This window comes from Balearica regulorum, chromosome 20 (genome assembly GCF_011004875.1).
Source record: "Balearica regulorum gibbericeps isolate bBalReg1 chromosome 20, bBalReg1.pri, whole genome shotgun sequence".
Taxonomy (NCBI): Eukaryota; Metazoa; Chordata; class Aves; order Gruiformes; family Gruidae; genus Balearica; species Balearica regulorum.
In genome coordinates, this window is record NC_046203.1 from 2,467,602 (window position 1) to 2,491,624 (window position 24,023).

General features: G+C 47.6%; 1 protein-coding gene across 1 annotated transcript in view; it reads right to left on the reverse strand.

Moving 5' to 3' along the window:
* The window catches only part of GPSM1 (G protein signaling modulator 1), an 82,468-nt gene that overhangs the window by 53,982 nt on the left and 4,463 nt on the right, over positions 1 to 24,023 (reverse strand). The window contains exons 2-4 of the mRNA XM_075772468.1: positions 1,361 to 1,582; positions 681 to 816; positions 248 to 390 (exon numbers count right to left, since the gene is read on the reverse strand). Coding sequence (XP_075628583.1) covers positions 248 to 390; positions 681 to 816; positions 1,361 to 1,582 — 501 coding nt within the window. The remainder of the gene's footprint in view (positions 1 to 247; positions 391 to 680; positions 817 to 1,360; positions 1,583 to 24,023) is intronic.

Here is a 24,023-nt window from a genome sequence, read left to right on the forward strand (position 1 = left end):
CCAGGAAACAAATCCCTCCCTACGAGAAATGCTTCCAACAGGACTCAGGAGAAATTGTTGTCTTGTATCCCATGCAGCTATCACCAGCCTAATGGTTTTCAGAGCTCAGCTAACCTGCAGACAAATGCGGATTATGATCTGAGCAGGATAAGCTCAAAGTGTACCTGCATGCATTTTAGCAAATCACCAATACCTGACCAGCCCTGTTCCCTGCAGGAGAAAGTGCTGGCCAAGCTTGAATACTTACTCATAATATTCTGAAGCTTTCTGTAGCGTCTCCTTGACTTCTTGAGGCAGGTAGCCTGGGTCTTGGGCCGTGTTCCAAGATAAGTGCTTTCCCTTTGCATGGTAAACATTGCCTATATTATAGAGTGCTCTGGCTTCACCTACCTAAAGGGAAGAAGAACAAGAAGCAGCAAGGTATTACACTTCACACCCCAATATGGACCTTTCCATTGCTGGGCAGAGATGGTCAAAGCCAGGAGGCCCACATTTTCCTTCCCCATCTTCACTGTCATGGCAGCTGTTACTGTCAGCAGCACGAGACCTGTGATGCAGCCAGAAGGGAGAGCTTTACACTCCACCTCCTTCCAAAGCCCACCTTCATATCACAGTTACTGACCTGCAGATTATTTTTAAAGCTAGGAAATGATTCCTGTTGGATGCTATGAATCAATTACCTTGTCTCCCTGCTCCTGAGAAATGTCCAAGTGTCTCTGGCAACAAACAACAGCTTCATCAAACTGCCCAAGTATTTTCAGTGTATTCCCAAGGTTGCCACTTGCCTTGGCTTCTCCAATGCGGTCCCCAATGGTTCTACAAGATGACAGGAGGAACAAAGAGAGGTGCTAAAGCGCTCTCAGACTTTTATTCATCAACTGTTGGAGGCAGAATTCAAACTGCAGTGAGCCAAGCTGCAGCACTGCATGGTACATACACCCCATCCAGCAGTTCCCAGCACACACGCCTGACTGGAGTGCTTCATAGAAGCTCTCCCAGTTTTGAGGACAGATTCTTGGGGTTTTTGCTGTCTCAGATGAACTATTCTAATGACTTCAGGTGTACTTAATGAATAGCTGGGGATAGGAGAACTGGACACTGCCCTGCTCTTGCCCCAAGCACCATCCTCGTATCCACATCCCTTTCCCCACCTCCCTGCTCTGAAGGTGGCTGGCCCATTCTTCTTGCCTCCCAAGCTCTCCACAGTACAGTCACCCCATGGGACTCAGGGCTAGTTTTAGATGCTTATTTCTAGGGCAGATTCCCTCAGGCTGCTGGGTTCAGACCCCACAGAACTTGCCTTCACTCAAGTCCTGACAGGTTGTGGCGGATAAGGACAAAGTACTGCTGCCATGCTTACCTGGCCAGGGTAAGGTCATGTTTATGGTACTCCAGGGCCTTGGAGTACTCCTTTAGGTAGAAATAGGCATTGCCCAGCTGACTGTAGATGGCACTGAGAGTTTTCAGGTCCTCTGTCCCCACTCGCACAGCTGCTTCGAAGAAGGCTGCCCCAGCTTTGAAGTCCCCAGCCTTGCACAAGCGTTCTCCTTCCAGGGCCAGTTCCAGGCAAGATGCCTCCATTCTGCCAAAAACAAGACCATCATTTCTAGGAGTTAGTCTGCACTGCACCCACACTGCTATGCAATGGTTAAAAAGTTTCCTTCCTTGCACATCTTTAATTACACATTGCACCAAGAAAAAAACCTACAAAAACCACCAAACCCTGGAAGGAGCCACCCTCCAGGCAGCAGCCGCCTCTCTGCGTTCAGCCTCAAGCAGCAAGGCACCAGCCCCAGGTCAAACACCGTTTGGGTGAGAAGAACTTGGGGACACGCAGCTGGCACGCCTCAGCAGTGTGGATGCCAGCTTTCAGTGGACATGGTGGGCACTCAGCCCCTCTGAGAAACCAGCCTCCGAGGCACGAGACACAGGAGCATGCAGATGTACAGACTGCATCTGCAAGTGGCCACAGGCAGCCCCTGGGTTCCTGGTAGGAATCTCTGGGCTCCTGGCTCTCAAGATGCACATTCGCATCGCACGAGTAACACAGCATCTGTTTTTCTTCCAGGTGGCGCACAGCGCAGAAGCCACACTTTCCTCGGGGTAACAGAGAGGGTAGCCAAATTATAACACATTTTTATTGGATACCAGAGAAAACCCTGGCCTGTGCAGAATTTCTTGGCTGAGCAGCTTCCACAGTGCTCAGTGTCTGCTTTTCATTAACTCCCCTGCTGTCACTTTTTCCACAGGCACTGCACATTAGCCTCCAGGCTAGCGTTCCTCCCCTGCATTTCTCAACACCTTTGGCAACGGTGCATGCTGTGCTGTCAGCGAGTGCTCTGCAAGCCAGCAGAGAGAAGCGACAGCAGTGATGCTGCTTCAAGAGACAGAAAACGTGCTCTTTTGAGTGCTCCACGAAGTCCGCTGCAAGTTAGAGCTGTCCCTGTTAGAGCATGTGTATCCTCCAGTACCCAGAAGGGACAGAGCACGCGTTTGAAAGCTTACATTTGGAAGTGTCTTGCCTGCTGCAAAGCCAGCCCCTTCACGACGCAGATGGGCACAGCATGTTCCTACTCCTCTATTCAGACGCTTCTCTTTGCTCTTTTTGGCTTTTTCATTTCTGCTTAATTTATTTTTAAAACTCAAAACTATCTAGGTCAAAGGTGGACATCTGCTCAGAAAAAAAACATAGCCCATTTGTCCAGAGTCAGAAAAGCAAGGGTCAGACAAAAGATAATAAATATCCAAAGGTGGCTTCTATTCTGTTCTGAGCCAAAGAGCACTTGCAGGAAGTTTGACTGGGGTACCCAGACTGAGAGAACAACTCACTCATCGCCACTGCAGCACCACAGCTGATGCCTCCTGCAGCAGTTTCCTGCTGAGCCGCAGAAGATGCTGCCCCAAAGCCACCCTTGTGACGAGCCAAGTCCCAGCCCCTGCAACCAGGGTCTCTGCAGACCAAGGCTGAAGCGTGCTGGCCAAGCCAGGGCACTCTGCGCTGCTCTGGCTTCTCTCCCCAAGGACACCACCTGCCACCGTGCACCCACATGTCCCATACACGTTGACTTCAGGGCAGCGCTGCTCCTGCTCCAGGTCTGCGCTGCAGTATCTTCTGCCCGAGTCTGCACCCAGCGCTTGCTTCCTTCTGCTGTGAAGGGGCACGGGGAGATGCACGTACGAAATACCAAGCCCGATACATTTTTTTCCTACAAACAGGCAGAACGGCATTTTCTCAGCTGCCAGGAAACAAAGCCAGTTCCTCTATGAGCAGTGGATAAACTGTCTAAAATCCAACCCTATTTGCCTGGCAATCTCCCTGCTGAGTTGGCTCCATATGGCTGCAAACCCCCAACACTTGGCAGCCCAACGGCATCCTCCAAAGCTGGACAGACCACAAGGACTGTCCAAAAAAAAATAATAAAAAAATAAAGCACGAAAGAGCTGGTTTCAGACTCTCCCTCCAAACACATTTGTGACCTTTCATGTCTTACTGTTCATTTATACCCAAAACCATTGAGTAACGAGGGAGAACAGGATTGTGAAGCAGCTCATTTGAGCTCCCACCTCAAACTCCCACAGAAATATTTGATTTCAAGCTCATTGCAAAGCCCACATTTGAGTGGCTATTTTACTTGCGCAAGAAGGCTGCTTGTGGTGCAGAGCAGCATCAGACCCTGTCTCAACTTCTGTTTGTTATAGGAAATAAAAATATTAAGACTGTTAAAACTAAAAACGTTTAGCTCCTCTCTACTGCTTCTCTTGCTAGACCACACAAAAATTAGTAAGAATGAGCTTCTGCTACAGCATGTTGAATTAGAGGGACCCATTGGGGATCACACAAAACTCCCATCAGTCCCAAGGCACATCCGTGGTTTGCAGATCACTAGAGTGGTTATCTAGTGTCATCACCAGGTATTGACAAGCCTCTACCGATACATCTCAAACAGCTGAAAGAAGGCTTGGGACTGAAGAAAGACAAGGAACACCTTATCAAATCAGCAAGATTAAATTCAGGGAGCTTAGCAGAGATGAATCTTGAGAGGACCTGAAATGCAGGAATGAGCCATTATCACAGGAATTAACGTTGGATTCTAGTTGGAAGACAGCAGAGACAGAAGAAAATCTCAAAATAAATTCAGTTCAAATTTCAACACAAACAAAACTCTTCCCAATATCCAGTTTCTCTTTAAGAAACTGAGCTCACCAACTGTAAACAGTCCAAAAACTGAGCTGGAGACAATTTCCCTAATTCATGGCACTGCAGTCTAGCTCAGATCAAACTTCTTGTGTGTTTTGAATAGCTTGAAGTGAAGATTCCCATCCTTGCAACACAGAAAATCCAACAGCAACAAAACCCAACTCCACGCTCCAAGGGTGGCATCTCACTCAGGCCATATTTGCCGGTGGAAACATAACCAGAAGTGAAACGTGTGCCTCAGGGCCTGCATTCTGATACACACACTTGCACACACTCACATTCTCTGGGTGCTTTCCTGGTGTTCCCATAGTAACTATTCAGGCACAACGCGGTGACATGACCTTCCAGTGCACACAGCCTTTAATTAAATCTGTTTGTCCTTGAACAGGCTGCTTTGCAGAGTATCTGACTTATCTAATTAACATCACTGCTCAGTTTGGGACCCAAGCAAACAAGGGGAAGGGAGAGGAACAGTTTTCTCTGCATCACACGCTCTGCCAAGCCTTTGCTGCCATGTGAAGGGACAACAGACAAGGATGGCAATTATTAATAGAAACACAACCCCCTTCTAAAGCTCACCTGCCCTTCCCACCTCCTCAGGGCCCCACAGCCAGAGCTAGTTCTAGGAAGCAGTTTTACATGCACTTCAGTCACCACAGGCTTAAAAGTGCTCGGAAACACAATGCCAAGGACAGAGGAACCAACTAAAGGTCAATGAACAAACTCGAGCACACTAAAACACTACACACACAACAGCTTCTAAAGGCCATAGCTCAACTGTCCGTAAGAAAAGACCAGAAGGGTGATTTAGGCAGAAGATAGAAATCTACTGTTCAAGTGAGCCAACCTGAACCACCTTGACAGACTGGCAAAGGAAAGGGAAAACAGTGAATAAAGACAGACTCAAATTCCAGTCCCAGTTGCTCCCACAGTACATGCCCGAGCCCTCCCCTATCCCTTCTTCTGCAGGTTACGCATTTTCTGAACACAGACCCAGAGCTCCAAGCCCACTGGCAGAAGGAAGCAGCGTGGCTGAGGCCTACTTGGAATAATTTTGCAGATGGGTCTAAGTTCACAGGCAGGATCTGGAGTTTTGAAGATGCTGATGGCATCTTCTTGTCCATACAACATGCATTGTTTGCCAGTTTTCACTCCATCTGCTTCGGTAACATTACCAGTAAGTTGCTGGAATCTTGAACTTTGTTTATCTGGGACATTTCTTTTTCTCTCCGTATGCTGCCCTCGAAAGGGAAGGGGAAAGGACCGTTGCTTTTGTTTCCAGAAACCTAGAGAAAGTAATGTCCTCTTTCCTCTAAGAAATGTAATATCCTTCGTCCACTGCTAGTTTCAGGTACCAGATAGGCGAGTTCACAGCTGAAATCCAGAAACAAGAGAGTGTCTTCATTATTCACATATTTTCAGCGCTGCTCAAAGAAAGAGGGCCCTAGAAGAGTCCATGAGATGGCCAGAGTCAAAGGCAAGCAGTTCCTTCCTTTCTGAATTGGTCTCTTCCCAAAGCACTTTGCCTCTGTGGTCACATCAGCTATTTCTGTTGATGCCTCTTTGCTCTGAGAGCAGAAGGACTTCTGCTGCTACAAACCTCTCCTTGTTGGGTGAGGAGTTCAGGGTTTCTCCAAAAGAGGGTCATCTTTGGGCAGGAAGTACACAATAGGTTGACAGGCTCCAAAGAGGCCTCATCTATCTGCCACCCAGGAAGCTTTGCAAGTTCCAGAAATTATCTGAGCAGTTCTCAGACCAGGGAAAAGCAGGAGAAGGCAGATCCCACAGAGCACATCTCTGTCAATTTAAATAGGCTCCAAAACATCCCCATCTGAGAAGACACAGCCCTCTATCCCCCAGGTATTAAATTTCTCCTCTGCTGACACACAGGCAACATGCCTGGGCCTGCAGCACCTCAGCAAGCACCTACTATTCACATCTTAATACCAGAAAAGAAGATTCAGTCCCTCCTGAGCCAGCAAATTACTGATGACAAGCTGAAGGTGCTGGGCTTGGCCATATGGCGTGGTTCAGAAGAGAGACGCTGCAGAACATGAGCTGCTTTTCTTACATCCACAGCTAAGATGCTAGAGCTTGTTAATGCAATTTCCCCACCACTCAATTTTTGGCTAACAGCATGGTATGTCCCTACCTGTGGGTTTGAGCAAAGACACAGGGAGGGAGGGATGCTCACTTGAAGTAGCCTCTGTTCATAAGCCTTGCCTTGAATTAGCGCAAACCATTCATACAGATTTGCACGTTCCTCCAGATAGGCAGGATTTCCACGTATTGCCAGAAGTCACATCCCAGACTCCAGGCGCACCGCAAGCGGCCTGGGCAGGTAAGAATAAAGTTTTGAAGACACCAGTTGTAATCTAGAAATCAGAGCAGCGCTGGTGTGTACAGCAAAGAGTCCCAGCATGAGTTCCCAACTGGAGCTCTAAGCAAGACCCACAGCTCCTCCACACCTTGGGTCATGTACACAGCTGTAAAACAAAAATGGAGGTGGCTCCCAGAGCACTTTGAGATCCTTTTGCAAAAGGTACTTCAAGAAGGACAATATATGTGTTTAAGAAACAACAACAAAAAAGAACAATTTTTTTTTAAAGCAGTAAGAGGCCAAAGATAAGTCCAATGTTTGGCCACAAATGAGTTAGGCAATCTGCACAGCATTCTGCCAGAGGAATGAGTGGCATAACGCTGGCAGATCACTCTGCCCCTGTCAAAGCGACAGCTGCGAATTTCAAACCCAGGAACGGATGTTGCTTCTGACATTCACGAGGCTGAAAAGGGTCACCTTCCACTGTGCGGTGACAGGGATGAGAAAGCCTCTTCCAAATCCAGCGCAGGGCAGGGCCACCTTCCCTCCTCCTTAACTTCTTCCTTAAAGGATAACTGAAGGCAGAAGGAGCCAAGAAGAACAGGAAGAGCAGATATTGCCTTTAACAATAAGATTTCCCAGGGTCATCCATCACTGTCAGCAGCTAACGATGATCTGCATCACAGATTGCCTTTTGGCTGCCTTGCCTTAAGAGCAAGAATGTTCCTTACAGAAGCTGTGCTGGCAAAACACAAGGACTCTCACGCATCAAACGTTTTCAAGCAACACAGCAATATGGAGAAGGCAGCGAGGGTCCCAGGAGCACTGGGGATGCGGAGAACACTGCCAAGTAAGAAACAAAGCAAACAGCACAAGGTGTTATCAGTGCCATTAACAATAATCACCATGACTGCTGTCAAAACAGCACTATAATTAGGACTTGGGTGATGACACAGGTCCCCAGAGGGGAAACACAACGCATAACTTACGTTCAGAAGCTTGGAGCTAGTCAGACCTCCCAACACCCTACTCTCCCCCAAATCTTTGCACCTCCCTTGCCAAATTTTCCAAGAAAATAACACCGCATAGACAACATCACACTTGTCCTCCCCCTGCTAGGCTGGAAAACAACAGTGCAGACTGCCTTTAGCCAGAGCTATTCTGCAGGATCACGGGTATGTGCTGACCTGAAGCTCAGGGCTGCTGCAGCTCCTGCAGCCCAGGAGATACAGCCACAGAAGCTGGAGTAGGACACAGCAACATCCCACCTCTCAGGTCTGCATCTCAGCCCCGCAACTGCTCCAGACAGGTGGAAAGAGAGGAGACCATACAGCATCCGGCAATTAAACTTGTCTCACATGTTCAGGGCTGATTTGTTTCGACTGTCTTGCTGCTGACAACAAATCTATCAAGCTACATAGAAAATAATCATGTCACAAGACAGAGCTAGGAGCCAGTTGTCTGCTGCCTTAAATATTGTAAATCTCACAGGGCAAGAGAACCTCTTCCTGCTTGGAAGGTAAAACTGCCTTAAAAAAATAATATATATTTATAGGTATTTGATTCATATTAGTGGGGGTAATTGCAAAACTCGTTCCCAGTCGGAGCTGCTGTAGTTCTACAGTCAAGAATAAAACTCAAACTTTTAGACAGGAGACAAGGCAGGAAAAAACCCACCAAAACCACCAACAGTAGTAAAAAACATCATTACTGTATCTATTGGTATGAATTAATGAGGCAACAGATTTTAGCATCTTAGTTGCAATCTGATTGCATTTTATACAAAAATGAATGTAATTTCAGAGCACTGATGACAGCGGCAATTAAACATTTTTTTCAATCAAAAAGGGATCAAGTTTATCAGGTGTTCAGTGTAAATGTATATTCACTGGCTTAACTAACTAAATATGCATTTAAATAATTAACTGGCAGCACATCCTCAAAGAAAGTCATCAAGCTAGGAATTATTCCCCTTTAGTAATTTCCTTTCCCAGCCTTCGCACAGCTCCTGTACCTGAAAAGCAGCCGATGACTGACCCGCCAGGTAACACAGCCAGGTAGGGGCTGCTCGAACTGCCCAGGGCCAGTTCCCCTTCACTGCACAGGACATGACGGAGGGGCTCACATCCCACAGAACCAGCTCACGCTGCTCCTGCGCCAAAGCCCACGCTGTGCTTGACAAAGGGTCTGACTATTTTCACGGGCTTCCCTACGAGAGGAAAGCTATCCCAGATCCTCCTGATGCACAGCCCGAATTTATTCATGGTGAATTTATACCCGTTCAGCCTTGGGTCAGCTCTGCAAGCCAGACTAGACTGCTCTTCTCTGCCTGGGGCACTCTCACAATGAGATTAAATTCAGATAGTTTCTCTCTGGCTACTCTGCCTCAGGCAGGGTCCTCGCTCCTCATCAAGCGATGCTTTCCTCACAACAGGCTGAGATGCTTTCCTCACAACAGGCTGAGATGCTTTCCTCACAACAGGCTGGGAACTCATGTCGTCATATCATCAGCATATACACAGCTGCCTCTCTCCCTCTCACTTGCTCCCAAATCATGAGTTCCCATCTCCGAGAAGAAAATCTCATTACTAGCTCTTAAGTACACGTGCTTGCAACTTCATACCATTAAATATCATCACATTGCCATGACACCAGACCTATCAATCATTCAGTTCCTCCTATTCAATACTCATCCTCCCCTGCACTGCTCCCATCTCTGTATCGTCAACACACCCATTAGCAACCTGCTCTGTTTTGCAGGGAGGGCACTAATGAAAATACTCAATTAGCTCGCTCCCAAGACCAGTTCTTGGGCAATACGGCCAGCAATGCCTCTCCACCCTGCCAACAGCTCTCCTCACAGCACAGCCCCTCGCTTCCCACCCACGTCACAACCCAAGCGCTAATCCTCTCCTGACAAGCAGTTTCCCCACACGGCACCATATCAAACACAGGCTGGCAAGGAAGGGCGACAAACAAATCAAGATATACACGAAATAAGCTTGACGCAAATTACTTTTGGTAGTTTGAAACCAGCACACAGAAGCTGGTTTCCCTCCAGTCAACGGAGGGCAGAACCTCTGGGGCACTTTGACCTACATGTCACCTTATTAGTGAGGGGAAGAAAACAGAACCTCTTCTTTTGTTTGGAGAGGAAAGGCCAAAGATGAAACACTGAATGCTGCACCCAGTTCTTCCCAACTTCTGAATTCATTCCAAGTGGCTGGGCTGGTTTCCTTCACATCTCCTGAAGCACATGAGGTGTTGCAGAGGCAGCTCTGTGCCACCAGCACATCTGGAGGGGAAAAGGTTTCCACTTGACACACTTTCACTAGTAGTAGTATTGCAGTGAGTCCTTTCAGTGACCCCCGAACTGAAAATAATATAATATATACACACACACTTACTGCTGCTTGAGAAGTGTTTGTTCAAGCTGGAGCTCCAGGGAGTACCAAGATGAAGCAATTTTCACTGCAGTCTTTTGATAAGGGCATGAAGCAGAAAATCCAGAGGGGAAAACTACAGGGAGTTCTGGAAGCCGCTAGGTCTGTGCGCTGGCTCCAGATTTCCTCTTCCACTCGCTGATGGTAGCATCAGTGCTCAATAGTAGTCATTTCAGTTAATTGCTATCTACCATTAGCTGCAGAGTACTTACAAGGGATTCAATTCCACTGCATATTTGCTAATAAATACCAAATGACAGTGAGGAAGACAGCTGTATTTAGTTGCATTTACCCTCTTATTAGCAGAGCTGAATTAGTCCCCATTTCAATTCATAGTGTCTCCAACAAGCTGCGTCATTGTCAGAAATTCAAATTCAAACTCCCCATTGCCTGCTTGCAATGCAAAAGTCATCCAGCGCTCCCCTGCTCACACAACTGCCCTGTGGCTGCACACAACTCTCCGCTGGACCGAGGGCCAAGCGGAATGACTATCCCTGTGGTTTTGATCCATGGGGACAGCAAGAACTGAAGGCAGACGGGAATTATTTGTTGCTTTAGCAGCATTTTGTGAAGCAACTTACGATGCTGAACTGGTACGCATAGCAACTTTTCAACCTAAGGACCGCAAAATATTTTGCAAAGGTGTGAGGGCAGCTATTACCCCATTTTGCAAAAAGGAAGCTAAGATACAGCAAGACATAACTTGCCCACAGTGAATCAGCTGTAGAGAATGGAAAGGAACCAGGAGCCCTGGCTCCCAGCACCTCTGCCACGTCCTCCCTTGCAAGCACCAAGTGAACTGCTCAAACTAGAGCTGCTCTGTTGGGGATGAGGTACAGCATTTTCCACCCAGGCAAGGATGCTCACACAGCTCGTGCCACCAGCTCAACATGATGCCAAACAATCACTGAAGATCTAACCCTGCCCAAAGACATGCCCCCAACTCCAGGAGCTTAAGATACTCATGACCTCTAGAAACCCATTCTGCACCTGGAAGGATTAGACTCTCGATAAATTATACACTGGTAATAATTATCTTGAATCCACGTACCAAATCCTTCCCACAAATACAGCTTAATCCATAGCAAGAACAGAGAACACAATGAATTTTTTCTGTGTCATCTGAGGAGTGAAACCTCTAAAAGGCAACGAGCACAAATTTAAGCCTTTGTGCTCCAAAATTACTCAAATATCAAAGGATCATGATGGGATGTAATTAACTTTCAGCATTTGAGAAAGCTCACATGGGATTAAGGTGCAAATGTGAATTTCATCTCATCCTGGTTAACAGTTCACTTGATGCCCAGTTTCAAAGCACTTAAATTATAAGATGCAAATGCTTTCCAAGTTTAAGGAAATCATGATTAAGGAGATGCTAATCAGAAAATTAATTCATAAAAACATGTTCTGACTCCTGAATAAAAAAAAAATAAATCCACCAAACATATGAACTGATCAAGATGCCTCAGAAGAGGGACTGTGCAGGAGAAACCACTTTCAAGAAGAGTGAGAAGGAAACCTTCCAAAGAGCCTGGAACATAATCTCTTTGCAGGGGTATAAATCCAACCACCACCACCTGCCATTTGAGCTAAAGGAAGGTAAGTGTAGAGGTCAACAGCACTAGCTTGCCAAATGCTAGTGGACTAGTGATGCTCTCATCTGAGGATGCTCTTTCCTTCCCAAGAGGCACAAAGGAGGATGCTCAATCTGTGCTGTCAGTAGACCCTTAACTGCAGACCACAGTCAAAGGTAACAGCTCTAACATCGGAAATCTGCCACGCAGAGTAGCAAGCAAGCCAGTCCCTGCATCAGGATGATTTTTTAGGCATTCAGATTTTGTCACTGAGGATACTTGAAATGAACTCTGTGATTTCAGTACAATCAGAGAAACTTCCTGAGTTTTCCAAGGGCATTTTGCCTTCTTGTACAATCCTAGTGCCTTCAGTGAAACTAATCCATCACACTGCAATAAAACAACACTCTTGGGATGATTTCACCAGAAGTGAAGTGCTATTTCCTTCAGTCACTTCCAGAAACCAGAGGGCAAGAGAGGACATGCAGTCTGAATGGCTTTTCATTATAACATTACTTTGGCAACTAGGTCAACACATCCTCTCACTAAAATATATGCTGTGATTTAAAGCAGCATTCTCTTCCTGCTACAAAATACATTGGGTTACAATTACAATATACATTAGAAAAACAAATAGTCAGTTTATCAACAGCTATACAATGAAAACAACCAATTTATTCATTACCCATTTTATTTATGCTATTCAATTTCTGTTACCCACCAAAATACAGAGGCTCATTCATGCCAAACCTGTTACGGAAAATGGCTGGATTCTGGTTTGGGGTATTATCTTTCCAAATTCAGAAGCACTGTAAATGAGACGAGAGAAGTCCAGACTCAGATACCTCTTCTCTACAACTGCCCCACACCTGCCTCCCACAGACACACAGCAGGGGCTCAGCAGCCAGCTCCCACGGGGGCAGCCCCAGCCCCCTGCCCAGCTGCCTGCCCAGAATGAGAGGCCACTGCCCGGCCCCTCCTGTCCTCCATCAGAGATGGGGACGAGTCCTCATGGACCACAGAGGAGCTACAACACAGCGGTGCCAGCTCAGGTTAGACACAGCGAGCGTGCAGCCTAAGACTGAAGCTATGAGACCGCTTTGACTGCAAGGCAGCACAGCCTCCCCCCAGTTTCTGCCCCAGGATCCTGCCACCCCCCCGCCCCTGCAGGGTCAAGCTCAGCACCACAAACACCACCCAGCACAATTGTTTCAGTTGTGCTGCGCAATCGCACAGGCTGAGGGGCCTTATGAGATTTCCCTTCCTGCACACCCAGACTACTTTCCTAAAGTCAACTCTTGTTTTCCCAGAAACGCAGAGGCCACCGGCCCAAGTCTTTTCTCAGGTCAAGCTGCCTGGAAACCTCCCCAACTGCAGCCCTCCCTTCTTCCTCTCTCAACCTGCCAATTGCTCCTGCCTTGGAGCTTAGACTTGCAGCAGGAAAAAAACTGCATATTGAAAAGATGCTGCACAGTCTAGACAACACCAAGGACTGTATTACGGTTAACCTGTCCAGACAAAGGAAGATGCCTCTGCCTGTCCCAGGCACCCAGCCCCTTGCCCCCTCTGCACACACGGCCTCATCCCAACCCTCCCCTGCTCCTGCCCAGTGCCAGCAGAGAGGCTGCACGCACTCCCTGCACGCTGCCTCTCCTACCCACGTACCCACGCAAACCCCTGATCCATGCTCAGGGCACAGCAAATGGACCGTCATCATAATGCAGGGTAAAAGGCAACGATGACAAAGTTCACACCATGGTTTTTCCACTGACTCCTCAGCAACCTACAGCAAATTTGGTTCCGTTCCCTTCCTGTCTGATCTGCTTCCCTTCAGCCCCAAGCCAAGTATTTCAGTCCAAGAGTGAGAGGGGCCTTTGGGATTTATCTGAAAACACACACCCCAGATGTCATGCTCCTGGGCCATCCAGGCTTCGAGCCAGGGAGATGCTGAGCAATCACAACTCGCCAAGAGACTGCTCAGGATGCTTTGCACCAACACTCACACTTGCAAGGCATTTGGATGTGATCTTAGTGATGGAAACAGCATGAACTTGGCCCTCCTTTACTTTCTGCAGAACTCATAGAAAAGCAATTGGCAGGAACCAAGTGATCAAGTCCAGCAAATCCAATCAAGCAGCAACTCCTTTTACAAACTTCTGCTTGGTAAAGCCAGTAAACAGGGCGACATCAAGCCAGAGCACGCCAGCAAGAGCTCACGATAGATCGTCCCTCGGTGATTACAGTCCTCTGTGCCCAAACCAGGGAAAGCCACAAGGGCAGACAGACATGGTGGTTCTCCGAGGTCACAAAAAAGCAGGTGGGCAGAGCTCACATCCAGGCTGGAAGCAACACCAGACGCTAGGAGAGATTTTCATTGGAAAAGCTGTAGCAGAGCAGGTTACACCCATTCTACATTATTTTTCTGCAGCTGTCTTACGCTCTGAGGGCTGTTAGAAGCATTGTCATGCTCTCCCTGAAACTTTCAGGGGTGCTAAAAATCAGAAATCAGCCCAGACGCACGCATGCATTTAAAAGGCTGCCTTGGCAAACAAGGCAAGAGCTCAGACGCAGGACACTGCTATTCTCCCTGGCTGTTGCACAGCCACAGAGCACCCCTCTGGATTTTGTAAAGATAATGTTTAACATCTGTCTGAAAAAAATCAGGAAACAAAGGCTTCCCAAGAGCTCAGACATCAACCAGCGGTCCTTAGCATCTCTAGACGCAGTTTTTGCAGCTCCTCCGCGCAAACCCAGACTCAGCAGAACGGCAGCAAAAGCTCTTTTGGGTTCTTCGTGGCACTATGGAAAAATGTACGTGTGCCATCAGATTAATCTGCAAGCCTATAAATCAGAGTGTGGCAGGATTCCCAGAAGGCCAGGTCATCGCCTCAGAGCGACGCAGCTCGCGTGTAAGGTGAGAATTACGCTCTGCTTTGCTAATCCGAGGAGAACAGACCCACTGTCTAGCACTGTGCAGCACAGTCTGTGGCGGGTGTCTGCTGCCTCTGCGGGGAACCCTGGAGCTCCAGCACCCTGCAAGCTGGTTTCACGTCTTCCAAAGGATAGCGTGGCTTAGTCCTCCACCGCATTTTCCCAAATTTTTAGCGCTTCTGTCCTAGTATAGCTCCACAAATAACATCTACCCTGGAAACACTTGGCACCACTGCACTGAACGTCTGTATAAATTGAGTGCACGGAGGCAAGTCCCCGCTCCTCCCCGACACAGCATCACATCAGGTTTTGCTCCGACACTGTGGTATTCAATCATGTGCGTAAATAACAGGCAAGCATATATCACTATGAGTTTGCCATATAGGTCAAAGCATGGTACATCTTTGCATCTGTGAAATGGACTCTGGTCCTGTCCTTCCATAGGAGGAATTTGTATAAACATCATGTTTCTTAGAAAGTCTTCCTAGATACAGCAAGAACACGAATACTGTCCCTAATAGTTTTCTCATTGCTATCACAAAATCGTGAGTTAATCCATAAAATGATTTGCTTTTTAAGCTAATTGCAAAGCTTATTATGAAAAAAGTAACAAAATTATGTTCTTTTATAGGTTTCTTGGAATTGAGGTTTTGGTAAGGGGTAAAAAAGGGTGAAGCATCAGATTGTTAAGCTTTTCTATGCCAAAAAGCCTCCTCTGTTTTCCGCACAAAGTAGGGTAGAGGCCTGCAGCACATCCAACTCCAGCAAAATATCCTAGACTCCCTCCAAACCTCAGCATTTCTCCCCCCAATCTGACACAACAGCTACTGCTATGCCACAGCAGACACGCTGCCATCCCTGGGACACCAGATGAGGCTTGTGGTCCAGCTGACAGCAGGAGCAGATCCATCCTCACCTTACCAGATGTTCTGCCTGGTACATAGCACTGTAAAAAGCAGCAGCCAGCCCCACCGCTGTACCGCACCTATAGCCATCCCTGCTGGGTTAGGGACAGAACCAAATATCCTTTGGAAAGGGGACACGACACCCTCTCCAAATCAAGCTTCCTAAGGCCACGTCCTTCATGACTTTAACTTCCAATTCCTTTTTTTCTTTCCTCCACCCTCTATATTTCTTTCTCACCCTCACCTTCCCTGCTGCTGCAGTCCTCCTTGGCGTGGCAAGTATTTGTTACTGCACATGTAGAAAGGAAAGTTTAATGTATAACACCTATTACCTGCCTGATGGAAATATGCAGTTAAGGAGACAAAACAAGCACGAATGGATAGCGGAGATCTCTCCACAGACCTATTTTAGGTTTAGGTTAGCTCCTTGTTGAACCTCAGAGGTATTGCAATGGCTTTATACAGAGCACAGGCTGCTCTGTAGCACTGAAAAGAATTCACTGCTCCCCTCCTCCCCTAGACTGGTGAAAGAAGGGAAGATACAGCATCGGGGTTATACACATGCCCAAATCAAGGGAGTTCATTTATCCTGACTACTGAATAATGCATATCTTCAGAAAAAAAAAAATTCTGTTCCTGCATAGAGACATCATCATTTAGCAGTGAAAGAAAGACATGGCACAACAGCAGGCTGCGTGGAGAAACACGCTTCAGGAGCACAGGCAGCAGTGACAGGGAGGACAAGACAGGTGACAAGACAGCTCCTTACCTTAACCCATACAAGTGGCGAGCTGTGGAAGCTGCTGACACGCAGGAACAACACTGCTTCCATACGGATTTAGTGTGATGGAGAAGCCTGACTGTTTTAATCCAGGGCATTATGGAGTGGTTGCATTTGTGCTACACAAACAGCCTCTACAAGCCTTTCAGGAGCAGTTACATCCTCCAACACACATGGCTTTAATTGGGAATTCTTTTTTTAATTTTAATTCCAGTCACATGTTTTGAGCTGTTACTTTTCTCTCCTCTGTGTGTGCATATAGATAGATATATTTTTACGTCTCCTGTCTGCATGCCATGTTAGCCTCAGGCAACCAGCTCTGCGAGCGAGCGTCAGCCTTGACAAATGACTCAGTTCTCCTTTGGAGCCAGGTCTGTAAAGCATCTCTTTCCTTCCCTTCCTAAGGCTGCTGTTAGCACGGCCACCCTGAGAAGGTGAGCTCTGCCCTCTGCACATGGGCATGGAGCTTCACCGAGCACACCTGGAGTCTGACCCTGCTCCAGCCAACCGGAAAAAATTCCCACTGATCAGACCCTCACCCAGGCGCCTTCAGAGAGATTTCCACCACAGGAAAATGTCATTTTGTTCAGTGGGGGGAAGCCCAGGGCAGGGCACACAACGGTTTGCTCACTCCTCATCCTTGTGTCACTGCGTATTTGGCTTTAAAATAGGGGCAGGGAGGGTTCTGGATGCTGGGGCCAGGACCAGTCGGGCCACAGAGAGCACAGACCACGTAACAGAGGACGCCTGCTCGCTCATCAGCCCTGCAGCAGGACAGAGCCACAGCACACGGTCCCGGCGCTCCTTCCTGCGGACATACGGCATGGCAGGACACCTCTATTGGAGGCCTGTGTCTCAGACACCCGGGCAGCTTTCACAGGCTTTTTCCACTGCTGATCTCACACAACTCTGCAAAACGCTCACTCAATGGCATGACGGATAACAACTTTCTGCCAAACACAGGGATGCCAAAGAATGGCTTTATTGAAGGAAATGTACATTTTGCAAAGTGAGTTTTCCTTTTCTTCCAGAACAACAGAGGAAAAAGTGGGCATTTTCAACCATTTCATTGTTACCTCCTTAGACACCTGAACACGTTGTTAAAGCTCCCCGTCGAACACGATCTTCTCGCAGAGCCTGTGGTATCTGCTGGTGTGCTTTTGCTGTTTGCGCTCCCAGCAGCGCACGTGAAAGGGATGAACGCAGATAACGTGACAGCCTCCCTTTCTCCAGTGGCTTTACCCAGGAAGGCACCAAACCACAGACTTCAATCAACCAACTAGTTCATGCTTGCAGTTTCCTGGATTACAGCCCTGATGGAAGCAATTGATACAAGAGCTGGCCAAGGGCCGTAGCCTTAAAATTCTGGGCACATCACAGTGAACTTGTGTGTTTTATTATTTAGACCTGTACAGGAGCTCAGACACTTGGCTGAATTCAGAGGCCAGGAAATGCCTCAAGGCACACGTGGAGTCTCACGACTCCAGGACGTTTATCTGCGTTTATGTAAGTCCCTGTTCACTTACCATGAGATGTTTGCCCATGGGTTTCCCAAGGAAGCTACTCCTTGCTGAAATGAGAAGGGCTTATTTGCCAGAAAGGAAAGAGAAACACACATTGCTTATGATGATATTGTCATTTGTTGGTGGTTTATATTCCTGCCTCCATGCTGCAGAAAGGTGGCCAGTGAACAAGTCAAATCCAATGGCCTCAGTTTTGCAGCAAGATACAATCCCCAATGCCATTTTCTCAATACAGATTTCTTGCAGACAGCTGCTAAAAGAGGGGCTGGTTTCTGATGCCGTCTCAGCTGTGATATAACTACAAGAGCATAGCCGGAGTACAGTAACTACAGGATCCTCCTCAAAGCACTGGCAGCCACTGCCCAACCCAAAAGCTTCCTGCCCGACTGTAAGAATTGAGACATGTGTTTTTCTCTCTCCATCTTTCATCGTGCCCCAAAGACAACCACCCCTCAAGGCAGGGCACCCAGGAACTCCACTCAGTTCTTATGTGATTTAACTTGCAGACGATTTTCTTACAGGGAACATTTTTCTGTGTCCCTCTCTCCCTTTGTTAAATTAACTGCTCTCATCTCAAAGCCTGAGAGACAAATAACTACACAGAATCACAAGTGCCTGAGCACTCTAACAAATCGGGGGTGTTCTCCTGCTTTCTTCAAGCTAATACCTGGACTTGGGCTCTTCATGATGACCAGGCCCACGGCCACCAAGGCTGCTCCTTTTCCTCTCCCAGGGCCTCTGGTTTGCAGTGTTCCTACCACATTTGCAAAGACACACCTTGTAAACAGGCAGAGCCTGGTATTTAATTCACCAGCTGGTAACTTCCTTCTAAACAGCTTTTTGCTCCCTCCCCTATTAAGCAGAACAGCAGAACCATTGTAATATCATGCAATGCAAGCGCTGCACTGCGCCGCACGGTTCAGTAAAATACGAAGCCAAGGTCTGCAATTCACAATTAACCTCACTGTGACGTGGGTAAGGAAGCGCTAAAGGAAAGGAGTGGGAGTCAGGACGTTCAGCTCCCACCTTTGCCACCTATATTCTCTTTCACCCTGAGGACTATACAGTTTCTCACCCTTGAAAACAGGAACAATATTTCCCAGAAAGGCTGCAATAAAATACTGATGTTTACAAGTACTCTGAAACCCTGGAACGGATATAACCCTTCCAGGATCCTCTCAGTCTGGCGCAGCAGCATGGGACAATAGGTACTACTGTAATACAAACCATGAATAACAGTAATTAACAAATAGCCCCAGAGAGATGAACATTAATTGGCACTTTCCAGCTCTCCTCAGGCATGAATGGATACTCCACAGATGGAGTGCAGAAAGAACAACTTCATCTCTGCAGCACGGTTCACAGGAGAAACTTGCCCCACAGCTGATTGGCACTCAAGTGGCTCCAAGCCAGAGCACAGGAAATCACAGCAATTTACACCAGAGTGCCCAGGGAGGTACCGCCAGCTAAGCCCCTGTGCGCTGTATGGGGCAAACGCTCAGAAAAGGCACCTGCTGTGATACCTAGCAAAGAGCAAATATAGCCCGGTGGCCTGCAAAATCACAGGAGCATCAAGAAAATCATGGAACCATATAACCTGGCAAAGCCGTTTGGTACAGCAAACCCTCCATTTTTCCTGTAAATATCCACAGCTTTTTTTAATCAAGGCATGGAGAAACTCCACCACACACATATGGACCACTTGCCTATCCCAGCGGCACGCTGGAGCTTCCCCTCGGGAACTCAATGTAACTATTATTTCTGTTGCCACACCACTTGCAAGCCCCATGACAAAGCCAGTCTCCCTGTGCTGAGCCTGCTGCAGTCCTACAGCAGAAGTCATTCCTCCACAGGCTAGATGGAGCAGACAAGCATGAGCAAGGCTGCAAATCAAATAACTTGCCCTGGGTCTCATCATGGATGAGCAGCTGGACTCATGTCCACAGCAAGCTCTGCACAGCGTCCAGGAGAGGCTCAGAGGGGCAGCGCTTTGCTTTCGCACAAGCCGTCTCTTTCTGCTCCCTGGCAGCTGAAGCGCAGGAGGGAAACAGAGCCGGGTCCCCAGGGCAGGAAAGAAGCCCTGTCGCACAGCGTGTGTTCAAAGCTGCTTCCCAGGAGCATCACGCAGCCGTCATTTTCTGCAGCTCTGAGAGCAAACTGCATATATCAACTGATGGCACTAAGTTTTATCCATACATTTTTAAAAGCAGCTTCCAAGACAAAACATCTGCTCTCAGGTGGAGCCAGGGCTCAACATGAAATGGCTTCTACACTGAGTTATGCTATACTAACAACATAGGTGTTTTTCCCCATTTTAAATCCATTTTCTTAGTCTTTCTCCTGCAGCATCTGGAAGAAAAGTGTATTAGCCCCAAACTCCCAGAGAAAAGCCCCTCTGGCTGCTCCAGAGGGTGGAAATGCAAAGGGTAAGAGAAAAGCATGAGGGGAGACAAGACAATCCAATATCTTTCATTCAAAATTCCTTCAGGTTTAGCAGCTGCACAGAGCTACTGACTCACAGCAGAAGATGAAGCTTCTTTAGATATATCATGTCTAATCTCAGAGTCAGAAAGGAAAGACCTGCAGTCCCAGTGCCTGTCATCCTTGGGCAAAATCCTCTTACTGAAAGAAAACTGGGAATAGCAGAAAATTAAGCTATTTATTTCCACCCCAAAGGTAGTGATCAGATAGTAGCACTGCCTTCCAAGTAATTCATCCGGGGTTTGTGCTGCTGCCCCGACGTCTAGGGCCTTGCAGAGGGGTCTTTTTATTACTTCCACTGAAATACAGAAGAGCAATCAGGTATCAATGAGATACTGCAGCACATGCTTGCTCCCCCTTTCCCAGGCTTCCATGGGCCAGGGATCAGTCAGGCACTCGCAGGATCAGGCCATTACACTGGTTTGGGTTTTGGCTACCCACTTTGAGGGCTCTCAGCCCAATGCCTCAGATTCAGTTCTAAAAAGAGCCTGTATTCGCTCCACTCCCAGTGGGAGCGGAGGCCACGGCTATTGCCCTTACCAGCCCTGTCATTTTATCCCGGGAGAAGTTAAGTCAGTTAAGTACAGGGTTGTACTGCAAATTGCTCATTTAATATTGCCCTTGAAACTGCACTGTAATGATAAATTTTCACTTCCTTCCCTAGGCAGTTGCATAACATTGCTGGGCATTGTTCAGAGAGCTGCTGCGCGCCAAGCCAGAGAGAGGCAGCTGGCATCCCCTTCCCTTTCCCCTTCTCCTCACCAGCCACTGGCAGGGCTGTTACCTTTCTGGTTGTGGGGGTTTGGGGTTTTTTTCTTCTTTCTTTTTTTACACTCTATCAGCTTAACTACATGAAACACCAGATAGATGTGGCTCTGAATGCAAGTAGCCTTCCAACAAGATTATTCCTAACTTTCTTCAGCTTTCAGTCGGGGAAAAAAATATCCCATTTATACCAGCTACATCTAAGCCAGTTAGAAAATCAGATCTGTCAAATAACATTTAATTAGAAGTATCTTTAGGGAGGGAGCAGCTCAGTCAATGGAAAGCTTTCCCACTGACAATATAAATAGCCCAGGCCCAGAATTCAACAGCCCCACTTTGTGCTTGGGCTATACAGCCTGCATGCCCAGACACAGGAGGAATCTTTGTTTCATGGCTTTGGTTGGCATGTTTTCTTATAACAGGGAAGTGGCTTTGAATTCTGGAAGCTGGGCTGGCTGATCAAAGCAATACACAGAGCAGGACTGGAAAGTGGGGGAAACTACGTATACTTGAGCAGCAATTTAGAGATAAAGTTACACTTAAAGCAGAACAGCATCAAGAGTTAAACAAGATGCAACCCCCCATTTCCAGGAACTTGCTGCTGGTGGCTTCTTGCAGCATAAGACCTGACAGAGTTCAAACCTGTTCTTCAACCAAGGCTGAATGCAAGTTTGGACATCTCCTAAAGTGCAAAAATACAAGACAGCAAAAAAAAAGCAACCACACCAGCACAAAAAATACAGTTTATATTCTCTAGTGACAGGAGGTCTGATCTGTTGGAGAGGAGGCAAAACAGCACAGAGTAGAAAGCAGGGCTGGAACATGAGAGTACAGGGAGATGAGGCTCGAGACATACCAGTATTTGCCCTAAGGACAGCACAAACTGCACGTGGTTCTGGTGCAGTAACAAAGTTGTGCCCTGGGGACACATTAAAACAGCATGGATGCAGGACACCTTAGGAAGAAGCTAGGAAGTCAGGTTTCGTGCATGGGGACCCAGAACACAAGCCCAGATCACCCCAGTCCACCTTGGGGCAGGATGAGGAGGGCTAGGCAGTGGTGGCAGGGTGGTCCTGCAGAGCAGCAAGGGAAGGTCTGCCCTGCCCCAGGACTGCCATCCTCCCACTGCCTTTCCTCTGTCCTCACTCAAGCTTCAAGCACACCTCCAGCTGAAAGCACCACCAACCTCCCAAGCACAGTGGCCAGCTCGGTGCAGGAAACCAGGAGTGGGAATATCACCCTCAGGGCAGTCCAGTCTTCAGGGCTGGAGACCTCTTGCTTTAGTGGGAACCTACATACACACTACTGGTTTGAATCCAGACAGGATCTTCCATCCTGATGAGCTTCATTTAAAAAACAAAGTCATTCTATTAGCTCCAGTCCACAAAAACAACCCCTTCCTAGCTGCACAGCATGCTGCAGATGTTGCCCTCCAAGCGCAGGCCTCAATCAGTGGCAGAAAAAAACCCTCAATCTCCAGCCTTTTACCAACATTTCCAATTTTAAGCCAGACTGTTGCTGGTCATGATTTTGTTCATCCTCAAGGCACATGCCAAGGCAAGGCTTTCCCCTTTGGTTTATGTAATGTATGAGGAATAAATCCAATGTCTGGGACACTCTCCTCACTGCACTGGAAGAGGAGAATGCCAACTGAGCTATGCAGCCTGCTCCTGTCTCCTTCACCCAGGTATTTCTAGTCTCCCATCACCTCCCAAGTCTCTGCTATCATCACCAGAGCAGTCATGGTTCAGCTGAAGAGAGGAATGGCCACAAAGGAATTTTAAAATCACTCTTCCATAACAAATCAATTTCCCAGCCTTCATAAAGTTTTCATCCTTTGGTGTAATAGACACTGCTCCTCTAACTTACTTTGAAAATAAAGGCAGCAGATCCCTAACTAGTTACATCCACCTGGAAAACAGAAATTAATTACACACAAGATTATCATGTGGCATAAGCAAATCATGCTGCAGACACCAGCAAGAGCTCTGACAAGACCTGGATCCAGCAAGAGCCAGAATAAGACCCACCACCCATGGAGACAACTAAATTGCAATACCATGATCCAACCACAATCCAGTGGTAAGAAGTCCTTGCTACCACCACAAACCCCAAGGACTTTCTCTGTTCTTAAGCCTACCCCAGCCAGGCCCCCACCAATCTCCTAGTTATGGGACACTGGCTGGAAAGGGTTCCTTTCTCCCTTGTTAGCCATGAGCTCTTTCAGATACTTTCCCAGGAGGGATGCATCTGATGCATCCCTAACACAACAGCTAGCAAAAGGCACCTCAGTAGCTAGTCATGGAGCACCGGGTAGCACAGCTCACTCGTGCTTCACAGACAGCATCCCAGCTGGGAAGGGTCAAAGCCTGCCTCGCCTCCAGACACAGCTCTCCGTTCAGTTAGGCCCTGGGGTGACCAGATAGACTGTTACCGTTCATCTCACAAGGAACTGGCTTCAAGAGGTGCCCTCAGGCCACGCACGAGTCATTTAAGCTTATGTGACTTCAGTTGACACAGCAGCAAACATCATACAACCCACGTGCATGTGGCCAATGCACAAAGTTCTCTTTCTAGTCTTGCTTGGCAGAAATGCCTCGTACAACGTGAAGTTGTATTCTGGGATAAAGAATCCAGAGGGCCAGCTCTCACCCCAGGAGCATGAGGCACGACAAGCAGGAGGTCTGGCATAACTTGAGTCAGTGAATTGCAAGTCAGCACAGGGAAAAAGCAGCGTATCATTAACTTGATTTACGTGTGCACATACAAGTCAAATTAACACCCTGAAGACAACAATTGTTTGTATTGCAGCAGCACCTAGAGGTCAAAAGTAAGATGAGGATCATGCTGTGCTAGGCACTGTACAGGTACAAGGCACATCCCCTACCCATTTAACACAGAGACCAAAGCGAGAAGGGAAAGAGAGCTTCCCTGCATCCCACAAGGTGAAACAGAGAAGAATTGCAAAGGATGCCCAAGGTCCTGGGGAAACCAGCAACAAAGCCAGACGCTGATTCCCAGCCCGATGTCTGACCAGCGAGGGTCCCTCTCCCTGCTGCGGTGGAGACTAAATGTTCTGCTTGGCTCCACGTTGTGGTGACC